Here is a 16156-nt window from a genome sequence, read left to right on the forward strand (position 1 = left end):
CACTTGAATACACCATAGCAGTTAAAAGAACAAACTCGGTCTTTTGTCAACAAAAAGCAGCTCAATAAGATGGCAAAGGTATCAGTCAGTTTACATCTTCACAAAGTGCTCCTTGTCAAACATCACACTGAAATGTACACCAGCACTTAAAAGAGTGAAATCAAATATTTTGTTCACAAAGAGCACCTTGGTAGTCAGCTAAGCTACCAGTCTTAAGTTCACAAAAAGTAACAAAAAATACGGAAAAGGTAGCAGTAACTAACTCATAATGTGCTCCTTCGTGTTAAACATTACGTGCAAATGTAAGATTTGAATCTAAGTCTTGCTCACAAAAAGCAGCTCAATAACACCGCTAATGTAGCAGTCTATGCTAAGATCACAAAAAGTGGCTAATGTAGCAGTCTACATCTTCACTCAGTGCTCCTGTTTCGTCTAACATTGCATTTTGAGACACTATATTGAAATCAACACCTTTTGTTCACAAAATGCAGCTTGCTAACTGAGCTAAGCTAACAGTCTACGTCATCTTAAGTTAACTCTGGCGGCTTATCGTCGAACGCTGAGCCCAAATGCATTGCTAGCATGACAAGCATAAAGTGGGCGCGTAAATCAGCAAGTATTTTGTGTGTTAGTGGCCTTAAACGTCCCAAAGTGGTCTTGAACCGGCCGTGTTGCTCTCGCCCGGTTGCTCACTTTGAAAGCGGGCACCCGGCGGGCGGGACAATGGTGGCCCCTGAAGGCATTGTGCACCTCGGTGGAATCTGTCCAAAGGCGTCATTAAAAAAGGATTGGGTTTTTGGTGGGAAGTGCCGTTAGTTAACCCAACAAAGGCGGCGGCGACAGCGGCGGACCCCCACGGGTGCAAGTGGGGGGCCGATCCGCCGCTAATCCCTCTCCACATCGTTGTGCCGCTACACTCCAAAACGTGCTCGACCCTCCCGACACTTCCCGCTATGGTCGCCGAAGTGTTTTGGAGTTAGATGAGCTTGTGAAAACTTCGACTGTCTATCCTGTGGGACCGTTGTGATCAAGACCTTTGAATTCTGCCCGGCGACAGGTGACAATGTGAGCGTGAGTCAATCGCCCAGGAACTTTAATAAAGTTTCTTTTTCATTTCATTTTTCATTTCATTTTTCATTTCATTTTTCATTTCATTTTTCATTTCATTTTTCATTTCATTTTTCATTTCATTTTTCATTTCATTTTTCATTTCATTTTTATTAATTTTTAATTGTTTTGATATTTTTTTTATTTGTTATATTATTAATTTTTAATTGTTTTGATATTTTTTTTATTTGTTATATTATATATTTTATGACATTCTATTATTATTATTATTGGGTTGTTTTTAAAAAAAAATCCATTTTATCCCTGAAATGTCATGTGAATTTCAAAATGGTTACGTTTGAAGTCTGGGCTGGACTAGCCATCGAGAAATTCGGGCAGGTCCATTTTAAGGCCAGTCGCCACCCGTCAAACCCCCCACATTAATCGGCACATCTTGCCGGCCAGCGTGCCCCCCCCCCCCCAACATTGACGAATATTTTCTTGGGCCGAATTTTCCTTCGTTCCTGCTTGAAGTAATTCTGACCAATCAAAAGCGACCTAGCCTTAGCCTAGCAACAAGAAGGTTTTATTTAGACCACCAGGGATCTTACTTAATTTAATCCAGGGGATGCAGAGAACCCTATATATAAAACTGTAACACGTTTAAAATGAACTTTTTTTAAAATTTATTTATCTATAAATATATGAAATTTTCCAACTCTCCAATGTGACCCTTGATCACAAACGTAGACCTTCACGTTATTAATATTCCAGCATGCAGTCTGTTTTTTGAGAGGCCTCTCGAAATTGATTCTCATTTCTCAGCCCATCTCATCAGGAGTGTGTGTGTGTGTTTAAAAATATAAAAGGGGGGCCGGGGGGGCGTACAATGAGGGTTAAGTAATAGCAATGGAGCATCGCGAGAGCCGGTGACAAAGCATTTAATGTGCATCAAGCGCAGAACCCCCCCCCCCCCCTCCCGAACGCCCACCCGCCCTCGTTAATTCCCCGTTGACCTTGGCTTGTTGCTGGTGACACCGACACCCGTCTGGGTCCCGGTGGCGGGGCTGGCATTATGGGATGTGCAGATGGAGCAACCGTTAAGAGCCGCACTTGCATATTCCCCCTGGGGGTGGGGGCATTTCAGGGGGTGGTCGGGTGGTCATAGGTTAGGGATCAGAGCCCCCCAACTGACTCCCCACCAAAGATGACGCATTACGCAGTTTAGGCAAAGTGGGAGGGGCCGGGGGCTTGTGTTCAGATGGCACGTGTGACACACAACACAGCCCCAGAAGTTTTTTAATTAAAGGGGTTTTGTTCTTTTATTTATTTTTTTCAAAGTAGGACAAAGGTCACGGCTTATTTTTTGCTGTTGTTACAATTGAATATGTTTCGAATCCATTACTCTATTGATTATTCAGAACTTGTTTACGTGATATTTTTGGTGATTTAAAAAGTGAACAACAACGAAGCAATGTACTCACCAACCTTTTTGAAACACACAACACACACAAATATACCAGGATACGACACCCTTTTCATTTGAATCTATCTAAGAGACGCTCCACGGCAGTTGCTGCTGTTTTGGTTAGCAACAGCCCTCTTCCATGTCCCTGGTGCGGCAACTGGCATGAACAAAATGGAGAGCCGCGCACTCAACTTATCATGCGTTTGCCATCGCTAGCAATCTATCTAAGAGACGCTTCACGGCAGTTGCTGCTGTTTTGGTTAGCAACAGCCCTCTTCAATGTCCCTGGTGCGGCAACTGGCATGAACAAAATGGAGAGCCGCGCACTCAACTTATCATGTGTTTGCCATCGCTAGCAAATGGAAGCTTTGCATTTGGCAGGTGCTGTGCCGTCCATTCATCTGCTGTCATAGGGCGACCATTTTTTTTCCCTTTGAAACAATTTTCTTTTGTGCCACGCCGAGCCGGAGGTGACCTCGAAATCGACTTTGAATGATAATTTAGTCCCGCAAACACGATTTCTTCCTGCTTTGTGGCGCCACGCAAATGTTGACATTTTGGAAGTGACATTTTTCATCTTTATTCAATTGAACTCAACTTTATTTCATTATTCATTTTAATACTTGTTGTGTTATTAATTTTGATTACTTACCTACCAATGATACACAGTATATTAATTAATTGAATTGTTATTTTGTCTTTATTTCATGACTGATTTTTATTCCATATACAGCACTTTGTACATAAAGTATTTGTTTAAGTAAAACTTGCTATTCACTTCAACATTTTTAAAGGAGGGGTCTATAAACATGTTTCCTCTACGAAAGTGGACCCCCCAATACTTGCGGCTCAGCTCCAGTCACTGATTTAAAAAATAAAATGTTTATGTTTTTTGCATGTATTTTTTCCAAATCCACATTTTTGTTATACACCTGTTTAGGAAGCGAGTTGTCCTATGTGGCCTCCCATTGATTAAAAAAAAAAAAAAAATGGTGGCCCCCTCCATCATTTAAGTTGCCCTTCCCTGATATAAACAATATCCGTTCATTCACGCATGTTGCATGTGTAGTATTTTCATTACAGTATTATTCACATGGTTGCCACGTTTGAGAAATCGGCTGCGGTAAATATGCACACGGACATTTGGGTATTTTGGTTTCTCGTGTGCCGATACTGTGGTCATGAAATGACCTTTGCGTGCTGGAAACAGGCTTCTTGCTTTCTTTTCCAAAGCGTAATAACATCAACTCCCCCAACGCCCCCACCCCCCCCCCTCCCTCACTGTATCATCAAATGATGTGTGCCACAGTCATTGTGCTTGCAGTCAAGTTGGGTATCAAGCTCAAGTCATTGTGTGACCGACTGTTTACCGGCTAATGAGACACGCGCGCGCGCGCACGCACATCTCTGGTTTTTAATGCATATTAATGTGTGGCCTGCTGTGGAGAGGTGGAAACAATGGGTAGAAAGGGAGGTTGTGCGGGGGGGGGGGGCAGAGCAGGTGCTTTGGGGTGGGGGGGGGGGTGGGGGTCATCACTTCACCCACTGTAAATTCATCTCCAGAGTCAAAAAGGACTGTACGGTGAATTAACATTGCTGCCATTTAAAAACATTGTTATATAAAATTCTCTGTACTGTAACTATAAAGTACCAAAAAGTATATTTAATGTAATGTAATTTAATTATTATTATTTTTATTTTTTTTTACATTGTCATTCTACTCACACTATAGGTTTGGATCATTTTATCTATTTCATTTGACATATTTTATAAGGCTGTACTTGTTACGTATTAGTAGCAAATTTGTGATTTTAATTATTTATTTTTGTATTTTATGTCAGTCGGTTAGCTATTTTTACATCAAACGTGTATTATAAAAAATAAGAAAATAAGTATAATAATTGACATACTGAACTTATTCGACTATATTAGCGATCATCTTTACATTATAAGACAACAATTAAATGCAAAAAAAAAGTACTGACATAACTGTTGTTTGTAGTCTGTTTCAGGGGTAGTATTGATTGATCACTTTAGCTAATGATCTGATTGATTTTAGCAGAGGTGGTTGGGTGGCCAAGGGCCTCACTGTTGCCCACCCCTGCTGTATGTTGTAGCGACGCCCCTGCCGGTGCTTCCTGTGCCACGCCCCCTGCTCCCTGCTCGTGACGCCTGCATGTTGACAATCCCGCACACTGGAAGCAGCGAGCGCAGCAGAAGGAACACAAATTCATCACCAGGCGAAAGAGAAATCGAAAAGAAGCAGCGGAGAATTACGAGCGTCCATGCTGATACTTTTGGCCGCACGATGGATTTGATGGAGCGCAGCTACTTGTCTCCGTACGACTACACCTTCAATTTCTGGAACGACTACCTGGGCTTGTCCGCCCTCGTGGCCCCGAACCGGATCCGGAGCCCGGCGTGCAGCGGCCCCAACTCCATAACGGAGTCGCTGAAAGCCACGCTGGGCCTGGACGACTCGCCGTACGAGCTCCGGGAGCGCATCTCGCTGCTCCGCCGGCGGCCGCTCGGCGACTTCCGGGCGGCGGGCGACAGGGAGGAGGCGGCCGGCTACGCGGGCAGCGGCCGCTCGGTGTGTCCGGAGGGTCCGGAGCGCGGACGCAAGCAGGCTCCGCGCGCCAAGACCGAGCCCAGAGTGTGCGTGTTTTGCCGGAACAACGGCGCGCCGGAGGAGGTGTACGGCACGCATATTCTGAAGACGGCGGACGGCCGGGTGTTGTGCCCCATCTTGCGGGCGTACACGTGCCCGCTGTGCAGCGCCAACGGCGACAACGCGCACACCATCAAGTACTGCCCGCTGTCCGCCAGGGAGCCGCCCGGGGGCCACAGGATGATGCTGGCCAAGGGAGGCAGCAGAGCGCCCGGCAAGAGGCTCAAACTCTACCCGTGAAAATGGCAGTCGCGACCAGATTACCGCCGCCAAGGATCCAAACATTCATCTTTGTTTGGGTGCGACTAATTGCGACCACGATTTCTTTGATGGGCAGGATCATGTCACCAATGATTTGAGGGCGGAGAGGGGTTAATGACGTTTGAACATGTTAATTCATTCCTTATTTATAAGAGGTTAAACAATACTTGTTATTCCATTTTGAGCAAAATGACGATGAATCCAGATCTGGTCCAGATTGCACATTTCGACTGAATGTAAATGGAACCCATTTCAGATGGTTTACAAATGACAATGTCTAATTTTATGGGTAAAACATAAACATAAGTGATGTCCGATTTGAACTATCTGTATGCTCAAATGTCAAATTTAATCCAGATCCGATACTGATTACACATTTAGACTGTAAATATTTAAATATTTTATAAGAACCAATTGTTGTATTAATAATCATCAAATCTACCCACTTATATATTTATAGAAGGGTATGATAGTGTAATTTCTTATTTCTATCCAAAGTTCCGTCCAATTTGAACAAAATGAGATGTGTGTTATGTGTACACTGTAATTTCAAACCAAATTAATCCAGATCTGATCCATTTTGCACATTTGAACCACATTAAAGATCTTCAGATGTTTTACAGAGACAAAACGCTATCATCATAATGAAGGGTGCTAATGTTAAATAGTTTAATCCAGATCTGATCTAGATTGGGGATTGGTCACGAATGTAAATGTAAAAATGTTTATGTAGTTTATAAGAGACATGTTAAAATATTTGTCATATTTTAACCAATTTGAAAAAACTACTACAACTTTACTAATATCAAAGCAAATTAAATCCAGATTTGATCCAATTTGTATGTTTACACCAAATATAAATGTTACAATAATATATATCGTATTTAATTTGAATAAATTTGCAATGTGCACCCAGGGTCAGAAATGAGTTTAATCCGGATCTGTTCCAATTTGCACCAAATGTAACACGTTTAGATGACTTCTATGAGACAAAATGATAAAAATATCTCTGAATTCAATTTGATCTAATTTGAAGTGTGCAGTGTATACACATGGTAAGACGTCAAACCAGATTTGATGAAGACGCCACGCGAACGTGACAGAGAATCTCATTTAGACATCGAAAACACAGTTTTTGTGTTTTGCCATTGCGACGACTCATTGACTTCACACGTTTATCACATTTTGGTCTCGTAACTGCGGACATTCTGGATGAACACTTGAAAGGGCACCAAAGCACTGTACAGATGAATGATGACATGACATGTGCTGCACTCCGAGTGTGAGATGAATGTCTCATAGCAAACTCTTTTCAGGACTATATTCTTATTCTAAGTTTTGTACCAAAGCAACACCTGCTAATGTATGTAGCCTCATGGATTGTCTTATATGCAGCATATATGCTTGACTTTTTCACGTGTCTTTTGCTTAATTGAATGTAAAAAAAAAACAAAAAAAAAAAAAAACGGCAGAATGTAGACGTGACAATGCAGTTGACAGATTGTTTTCTAAATGTGCTCCAATTGATCTTGTAAATGTTCCAAAAGGGACAAAAAGAGCAACATTCCAAAGTCTGAAAGTGTTAATAGCAAATGTTTTGATGTACTTATTTTTACCTATGAGTGGAGGCGCAGGGGTGATTTTCACTGTACTGGTACATAAACTCTGAATAAAAAAAACAACTTGCATTTGTTGAAAGAGAAACACAATGACGTCACACAGTGATAGGGCGCCACCTAGTGATTGAAACTGCAACGATAAGTATGACGGTAGTTCAAATGTTATATTCATTTGCATTTAATTCAACTTTAAATCACCTTCCTTTAAAAAAAAAAACTAAAAAAACAATCATAGGACAATGTGACCCGAGATATCATTTAAACATTGAGGAAAAAAAGTACAAAAAAAATTGGCTTTGTTGGGGAATATTGAAAAATGCCCAAAATATTAGAAAAAATGTGCATTCAAAAAGAAGCACTACATAAATTTCACTTACTGTCCTTTTTTTGCCCCCACTGCACGATCAATATATTTAATAAATATACAAATCATAAAATATATGAATAAACATGGCCATTCCACAATGTTTGGTGTTTTAAATATTTTTCCCGCAAAGTACAAAGATTTGATTTGTAGATTTGAATATGGCTTCTCACAAAATTTAAGAGTTCCTTCTTGAGAATTCTACAGTCTTTGTCACACGTTGCATCAATTTAATCATCTCTAGTGTGGCCACCTGGGGGCACTATAAGGCAGACACCCAAATAATGTACGCGGAGACGCCTCAACTTCTCTCAGCTCCCTTGTAGACACTCATTTAGTCATTTGTCACACAGGGTAAAGAATATATGACTGTTCTGGAATTGTTCATTTTAGTTAGTTTTTATTTCGTTCTCAGTTTTTGGTTTTTAAGATGATTTAGTTTGAATTAGTCTTCAAGGTGTTTCTGTTAGTTTTTTTTAAATTAGTTTTAGTTATTTCATAAATGCTTAGTTTTAGTTAGTCTCAGTATTAGTTTTAGTTTAACAAAAAACTTTTATTATTTGTGCGCAATATTTAAAATACACCATGGGCGCAACGTCATCTGAAGGTGCTTTTCTATTGGCTGCTGCTAGATGACGTCACTTTTGTGACACGCTTTCAAATGTCCTTACTCCGGTTAATATCAAAACAAAATCGACTTAAAATCACATTTAAAATCATCCCCAAAGGCTCATGCGTTAAATTTATTACCAGAGACTAAAACAAAGGACATTTTTGCCATAATTATAGTTAGTTTTGTAAACGTAAAATGTAGTTTCAGTTAGTTTTCTTTTTTTTTTAAAGCATTTTTGTTTTTATTTTATTTCGTTAATGAAATTGTTTTTGGAATTTTTGTTTTTTCGTTAGTTTTAGTTAAGTAAAATAACCTTGATGCTAACTAAAATTAAAAGTTTTAGTCATAATTTAGTAATCTGATTGTATTTTAGTTTTAATCCAATTTTAGTCGACTAAATTGACAGTTTACATTTCAACTTTTATACAGAAAATGACACCTTTTCCCTTTCCCCATTATTAGCATAATGAAGAACCAGCTAAACAAATGTAATCAATTCAAAACTGACATCCCTCTTGTCACCAAAGTTGGTTTTGTACTGCGCTGTACTGTCTGTTGTTTGCTTATTACAGTGAGAGAGATTGTCAAGAGTAACCTCCGCCGCCTTCACTGCAGCAGTCTGCTATTGGTCGACTGGCTTGTGACATCACTCGAGTGTGTGTGTGCGTGAGCATGTGTGTCCGCTATATAAAAGTCTGTGTTCTGCAGCATCCCCGAGCTGGTGCAGTGCACAAACGCTCGCTCATGCTCACCCATGGCGTGCAGGACGAGGGGGACTTCTTCTGAAAACATCCATTTCACTGCCATCCAGAAAAAGCCATCACCATGAGCTCCTCCGTCTTCCGCCGCCGACCTTGGGACGACGACAGAGGGTCCCGCTTGACATCAACCCCGTCCTCCTCCTCCTCACCTGCAGCTCTCGAGTCCCACAGGAAGCACCCGGGGCCGTCCTCCCCCCCGGGCCGGAGCGGCGTCCTCACCTCGCGGCTGCTGGAGAAGGAGCAGCTGGTGGGCCTCAACGACCGCTTCGCAGGCTACATCGAGAAGGTCCGACTCTTGGAGCTGCAAAACCGGGCGCTGCTGGCCGAGCTGGAGGTGCTGCGGGGGCGAAGGAGCCACCCGTCCCGCTTGCGGGGGGTCTACGAGGGGGCGGCGCGCAGCTTGAGGGCCGAGGTGGAGTCGGAGGGCCGAGAGAGAATGCAGATGGAGGCGGAGAGGGACTGCCTGAAGGAGGTTCACGAGAAGATGAGAAAACGCTGCGAGGAGGAGGTCCGGCGGAGGGAGGACACCCAGGAGGCGCTGATGCGGGTCCGAGAGGAGGCGGGACGGGCGGCGCTGTCCTACCTTGACGCCCAAACCACCGTGGCCTCCCTTAGTGACGAGATGGTCTTCCTCAAGAAGGTTTGTTGCTGTAATTCGTTTTTCGTAGACGGGTGCTTCGCTTTATCGACTTTTGTATGCAATTTAGCCAACACAGAGCGAGAAGTGAATGTCAGTTGTGCGTTCAGGTGTCCATCCAACCTCCATTACACTTCAGAAGGTGGAACATTCCAAAAATCCAGAAAAACTGCCGCATCGGTGTCAAATTCCTTGAGTTTTTTTACATATTTGCCCCTGCCAATATGGCCGCCATGTATGTGCATGGAATCCTTTTGATAGGAAGTCGCCCATTCCAACATGGCCGCCCACATGCACGCTTTTTGGCCTGCTCTAGTCTACTGTGTAATCTGTTTATCTACGACAAAAGCGCAACAAAAGCTAGAAACACGTAATCAGTCTGCGTAGTTCTGTTGGATCCAGTTTGTGCGAACTTTTTTTTTTTTTTTTTAGCATTTTGAGCCTCATCAAAACAGTGAAACCAAGATGGTTTCAAAAATCTTCACTGGGCTAGCTAGACGCATTTGGTGGCTCACGTCACCTACCGCAGTCAGAAATCTAGCTAGCTACTAATTACGCTGAACCAGCTAGCTTGCAATGAGCTTCCACCGCTTAGCTAGTGCAGCTAAACATGTTGCGGAGCCGCTCCTAAGTCAGTATTTATCGCCTCAGTGACAGTGAAAAGCTAAATTCTGACAAGAAGTGTTCTCACGTCGGGTTGTCAATAGAGAAGCCATGCTAATTGCTAAGCTAACCAAGTTACAAATAAACCATTTCAACCCTTGCTGTATGACATGACGTCATTTGGAAGGTCTTTGCGGAGGAGAACGTGGAGCTGCGGGCCCAGCTGGAGGTGGCTAACATCAGCGGGGAGGAGGTGCCAAGAGTGGCGGCAATGGCGCGGCCCCACCTGGGGGAGGCGCTGCGGGACATCCGGGCGCAGTACGAGAGGTTGGCCGGTGAGAACATGCGCGCCGCAGAGGACTGGTTTCGGAACAAGTGCGCCGCGGTGGCGGACGCGGCCGGCAGGGAGCGCCAGGCGGCACGCGCCATTCGGGAGGAGACCTCGGAGTATCGGAGGATGCTCCTGGCTCAATCCTCGGACATCGAGACGCTCCGGAACGTCGTCGAGGAGCTCGACAAGCAGTTGGGTGAGCTGGAGGAGACGCAGGCCAAAGAGGTGGACAAGTACCAGGTGAACTTTTAACACCGTACGCACAAAAATTGCCGTAGCAGAGTTGTACAAGTACAGTTGATCCGGGAGACTTTTTTTTTTTTTTTGAGAACTCAGCGGGTGTTAAAACGTCCAATCCTTCTTCCAGGTTTGCTGATATTCCCCTTTCACACAGTTGTCATCCCAAATGTTCCGGCTTTGATATGACCCACAAAAATTTCCAGGTCGACTATGCATGTTTTTTAGTGTTTCAAGTTGGTATCTGTCACACAGGGACCCCCCAAAAAACTGTTCCAACAGCAAAAATCTTCAACAATTCTATCGTGCCACTGATTTGATCACAGAAGGCAGAAAATTCCCACGTCGATTCATTTCATGCAGGTTGGCACCTTTCACGCAGAGATTTGTAGATAGCGTCAGTGTTAAAATGTCACACTTTGGGTCGGCTTTCCGCTATTTCCTTTCACGCAGCCGGGGTCCCAAATATTACAGCTCTAATTTGCCCCCCCCCCCCAAAATTTCCCAGGTCATCTTTGTCCTCACTGTCGGTACCTTTCACACAGAGACCCACAAAAACTGTTGCAACAGTAGAGAGAAAATAACAATAATTGCGCCCTGCCTCTGATACTATTACCACAGAAGGTTCAACTTCTTGCCATTGCTGGTGCTTTTCCCACAGAGATTCTGGAAACGTCATCAGATAGAGAAAACTGGGTGTCAAAATTGGACACTTTCATTTTAGCTTTAGGCTATTTCCTTTCACACAGCAGTAACCTCGTAAATTCCCTGACCACCACATTTAACCAAATCTTCCGTGGTAAATCCGTCCAAATGTTTCACTTTCCATTCCCAGACGAGGATCAACCAACTGGAGCGAGACATCGACGACGCCAAGCATGAGATGGCGCTCTACCTGAGAGAGTACCAAAACCTGCTCAATGTCAAGATGGCGCTGGACATCGAAATAGCTGCGTACAGGTGACATGCTTTCACCTAAACACACACATACTTCTCAATGTATTATTATTTAATATTTATTTTTGCCCGACTGAAAATGTTTTTAGATAAGAAACATACAGTTTCCTGCAATGTGAATTTGAGAAATAAAAACAGTTGATAACATAGAAATCATCATTTGTTAGTTATACTGTTGTATTTTTTATTGTTGAATAAAATCCTTGCTTCAGTTTCCTGAGATTAACCTGCAAAAAGATGCTCTTCAAAATTGGAAAGTTGCTCCTCAAATCAAGTCATTGAATCGCAAAACTGCTCCGCATAGAAAAAAACAACACATTTTCAATTTGTGAAATGTTGTTTTTATTTTAGGAAACTTCTGGAAGGCGAAGAGCTGCGGCTGTCGGAACCCTACCTTCCCGTCGTGCACTGAACACCCAAACACCAACATCAAAACATCCTTTTCATGTTTACAAGCCGTCGCCAAAACGTCATCCACGTCAAGACAAGACAAGACGCGCCCTTGCGCTAAAAAGCAAGCGAGAGGTCCACCGTCCACCACAAGTCCCCCTTCTTCTCCACCCATTCCGACTTACAGAAAAATCAAAAATACAAAATGGCTGCACTGCATGAAGCATCACTATCGTTAAAGTCCAAGCAGCAAACTTTGTACAAACACTTGAGCAAATGTTTGTAAAAGGGCATAAATGGTGTTTGGACTTTAATAATGGCGTCATAGTAGTCGAGCCAGTGACCCTAAACTATTTATTTACATCTTCTTCTGCATTTACATCCACATTGACAGCAAAAGACAAACCAAATGTAAATGCAGAGGAATCCTAATCGTCACTGGCGTCATGAAACTGACTAACTGTAACCACGAGCAACAAGTCCAATAAAGAAATAACAACTGACTTATGACTCACTTTTTATTTTATTTATAGCGGTATTGGCAGCGGTGGAACTAGATTTATCCTTTGAGCAGGCTTTTTTTGAGCAGGCTTTTTTTCCTGCTTAGGCGCTGAATGAATTTGCTATTAGTGGAGGGTGCTAACAGACTATACTATATATTTTTATTTTATTAATTTTTTTAGCTTTTATCAAAACTATCTGAACACTGGTGATTTAAAACAGTGAGGCACTAGGGAACCAAAGTGAAACTTACTTTAGAAAGAGGTTTTGACTGTCAGTGTTTACCTTTTTCTTCCTTTTCTTCTTAATTTGGCAGCCATGCTAGTTTATCAAAACTTCAGTGGCGATTCTTCTTCCCCTTGTAAAGTGGGTAGCACATTGTAGTACACAGCGCCAACTACTGTAAAGGAAGGACATTGCAACCAAAATGCGTCACTGATTTCAAATGCAAAACCCACTCCAACCTCTAGATGGCGACAGCCTCCGGTAAAAGCGTTCCAATCGCTTCCTGGTCAGAGGACACACACAAGATGGCCGCCCCCTGTGGCTGTTGACTGTTGTTGTATTTCACTGTCAATGTGACACGTTTGGACGTGTTCAACTTTCCGATTACGGCCGTGTTGAGCGACTGACAAGCCGACAAACGACCTCCGGACGGCGGCGATGTTCCGAGGCGTGCGGATCGCCCGGTTGCTGGCGCCCGGCCGGGCCGTGCTGGTGGAGGCGCAACGCGGACGAAAGTCGCGCACCGACCCGGTGGCCAAGTCCAAGATGGGGCGAATTAAAGTGCCTCCGCCGGTGGATCCGGTGGAGATGGTCGTGCTGCGGGAGAGATACGCAGACTACAAGCTCATCATTAGGGCGCTGCGGTACATATTTCATTTGGACAACTTTTAGGCTTCTAGTCGTGAGAAAAGCTGTCATGCTAATGCTAAACGCTAAAAAGCAAGTTCATTTTCAGATTTTTGATTATTATAATGAAAAGTCTAATCTTGTATTGGAATCACGAATTGTGTTATTTATATTTTAGAATAATAACACATGCCTTAAATTACCATTTTAATTGTAAATATAAAATATATGTACAGCATTTATTCTTTTAAAGTAATACTCTTAATTTACGTTTATTTTAAAAATGTATAATGTATATACTGTACTTGCCTTCATTTATAAGGTTTTAGTTTTACATTTGATGTGTACATTTTGAAAGCCTTCATTTATTTTACGTTTTAAATTTTTAGAATAAAAATGATTTTTGACCTTGATTTGTAATTTGTATAATTTAAGATGTAAAACTTTTGCTTTACATCACATGAAACTATTGGCATTAATTTACTTATTAATTCTAGAATTTAAAATGTTCTTGCCTAAATCTGCGTTTGTTTTAACATTTTCAAATAAATATATATTTACTTGATTTACTTTTTTTCTTTTAAAAATTAAATGCATTTTGCTTAAATGTTTTATTTAAAAATATATATTATTTTTCATGTTTTTGAAATTTAAAACGAAATTTGAAAATCCTTGACTTGAATTGTTTCTTTAAAAATTTTAAATGAATATTTCCCTAATTTCCATGTTTCTCATCTTCATTTTAAAGTAAATGTATATACAGTTTGTATTTTGAAACAATTAAATATAAAAATGAATATATTTGCTTGATACAAGTTTTGAAAATGACATTTCTTGAATTTCAAAATAAAACTGAAAATACTGCCACATGTATTTTTTTAATTTTAATATATATAGTGACATTTGTGAAAGTCTGATTGCACTTTGAATTTTGCACCGGTCATTTCAGTTTGGAGTTTAAGGAGGAGGTGCTGCGGAGGAAGTACGAGGAGGAGGCGGGCTCCATGGCGGAGGAGCGAATGCGGCAGGAAGTGGAGGAGCACCGCAACCTCATGGAATTCAACCGCCAAGAGAACCTGCGCCTGCTCCAACTACGGTCCGCCGTTATTCAAACGCTTCACGCGCTTGACTCCTTTCGAAAAACTTTTTTTTTTGTGGCCAAACACTACTGCGGAAGTCAATAGTCTCTTTTTTGTTGTTGTTTTAAAATAGTTCTTCAAGACGTTATCAACGTTTAATTGGCAAAACTATGGCCTATTATGATTTTTATTTTTATTTTTATTTAACATTGGGCAATAAAATCGGGCCATACTTTTTATATCCCGTCGGTAAGTTTGGGTGCTTCTCAAAAGAACATTTCCTGCAAAACGTCACACCACTAGCTATAACTGCCAAAAAATGGAATGAACAAATGACAATCATTTGTGGTTTTCTATTTTCCTGAGCTTGCGTTTGTTTTTTCCAGACTTGTGAGGATGCAGAAGGAAACGGAAGAGGCGCAACGCACAAAGCTGGAAGAGGCTCTCCAGCGAGAACAACAGCAGCAAGAATTTGTCAGGCAGAAAGAGGAGGAAATTGCGCAGTTGCAGGTACACTTTTTCACCTCAATTAATACATAATATATCAATTTTATGACATCTTTAATATTACTCTTGTTTTTTTTTTCCCTCGGCCACAGGAAGATGCAAAGAACTTCATCACGTTAGACAACTTGGACCAACGCATCGAGGAAGTTCTGGACAACCCCAAGAATTACAACTTTGCCGTGGACAAGGAGGGCCGAGTTGTTAAGCAGACGATGTTGCAGTGACACTTTTTGAACACATAACCAAGATAACTGTCAAACAAAACAAGATGGACGCTTCCAGCAATTGAAGGATTATCCATGACAAGCCGATGATTGTTTCTTCAGCGCTGGCTTTTATTGTCTATGTTTCTCCTTGTCATTTTATCATTTATTCATTCAATGTAATGCCAATAAATTCATGTACATGTAATTGAATCAATCATATTCATTTTGTGTGTTTGTTAGGCCAATAGTTGACTTGATTCAACCTTTGGGGATTCTCATCAAGGGACGACTGACAGACGAGTAATATTTTTAGCAAGCACTTCAAAAAAATGTTTGATATAGATTAGATATATGATAGTAAATTTAAAAAAAAAATACATAAGCATCTACACTGTTAGGGTAACAAAATATTTTTGGTAATAAATTGACGTTGATGTCCAAGTTCAAGCAAATACAGTAGAAGTAAATGAATGTTCACTGGCATGCCAAAACCAACAGGGGGCAGCAGAGTAAAAGCAGATAGCATTTTATTGTAGGCAAAATAGTAAAGCAAATTTTGTGGTCACAATTGACATTAAGTAAAACAGTAGAATTTACTTAATTTACACATTTATTTTTTACATTTTAAATTATTCAAAAAGCTGAATAAAAACCCCTAACCTTTATTTTACCCTCTTTTTTTTTTTTTTTAAATATTAAATAACATCCTTTGCATTCATTCATGTTCTGTTTTATTTTTGAAGTACACTTGTCGTTTTTTCCATTTCTCATTGAAAAAACATTTAACTTATTTAAAATAAAACAATAGATGAAGACAAATGCATTAGTTTATTTGGAATAAAAAATATTTTACATTTGCTTTAATTCATGTGCTGTAAAATTATATTTAAAAACGTTTGTCTCAATTCAGTAGTATGAATTTTAAAATAAAAACATTTTATTTGTCAAAATTTTAAAATAAATACTTGCATTTATTAAAAAAAATCCTGTAATTTACATTTATTAGATATTCTAAAATTTAAAAAAATGATTTTACTTGTCGAGATTTTCTC

The 16156-nt window shown here is 41.0% G+C and overlaps 2 protein-coding genes and 1 pseudogene across 2 annotated transcripts; all 3 read left to right on the top strand.

Annotated features, from left to right (window-relative positions):
• Window positions 1-4808: 4808 nt before the first annotated feature.
• LOC144062332 (nanos homolog 1 pseudogene) lies at window positions 4809-7135 on the top strand (annotated as a pseudogene).
• A 1602-nt stretch (window positions 7136-8737) lies between these two features.
• neff2 (neuronal intermediate filament family member 2) lies at window positions 8738-12462 on the top strand. The gene is made up of 4 exons (XM_077563431.1): window positions 8738-9444; window positions 10232-10615; window positions 11448-11572; window positions 11921-12462. Exons 1-4 carry the CDS (start codon window positions 8869-8871, stop codon window positions 11979-11981), a joined length of 1146 nt encoding a protein of 381 aa, XP_077419557.1. The 5' UTR covers window positions 8738-8868; the 3' UTR covers window positions 11982-12462.
• Window positions 12463-12945: 483 nt separating this feature from the next.
• On the top strand, window positions 12946-15318 carry mrps26 (mitochondrial ribosomal protein S26). The gene is made up of 4 exons (XM_077583650.1): window positions 12946-13329; window positions 14262-14408; window positions 14778-14901; window positions 14991-15318. Exons 1-4 carry the CDS (start codon window positions 13124-13126, stop codon window positions 15120-15122), a joined length of 609 nt encoding a protein of 202 aa, XP_077439776.1. The 5' UTR covers window positions 12946-13123; the 3' UTR covers window positions 15123-15318.
• The last annotated feature ends 838 nt before the right edge of the window (window positions 15319-16156 follow it).

This window comes from Vanacampus margaritifer, chromosome 1, assembly GCF_051991255.1.
Source record: "Vanacampus margaritifer isolate UIUO_Vmar chromosome 1, RoL_Vmar_1.0, whole genome shotgun sequence".
In the NCBI taxonomy this organism is placed as follows: domain Eukaryota; kingdom Metazoa; phylum Chordata; class Actinopteri; order Syngnathiformes; family Syngnathidae; genus Vanacampus; species Vanacampus margaritifer.

Coding starts and splice junctions, on each gene's coding strand:
- mrps26 (XM_077583650.1), top strand. CDS start 13,124: ATGTTCCGAGGCGTGCGGATCGCCCGGTTGCTGGCGCCCGGCCGGGCC. Junction 14,409..14,777: donor CTGCGCCTGCTCCAACTACG/GTCCGCCGTTAT, acceptor TGTTTTTTCCAG/ACTTGTGAGGATGCAGAAGG. Junction 14,902..14,990: donor AGGAAATTGCGCAGTTGCAG/GTACACTTTTTC, acceptor CCTCGGCCACAG/GAAGATGCAAAGAACTTCAT.
- neff2 (XM_077563431.1), top strand. CDS start 8,869: ATGAGCTCCTCCGTCTTCCGCCGCCGACCTTGGGACGACGACAGAGGG. Junction 10,616..11,447: donor AAGAGGTGGACAAGTACCAG/GTGAACTTTTAA, acceptor TTCCATTCCCAG/ACGAGGATCAACCAACTGGA. Junction 11,573..11,920: donor ATCGAAATAGCTGCGTACAG/GTGACATGCTTT, acceptor TTTTTATTTTAG/GAAACTTCTGGAAGGCGAAG.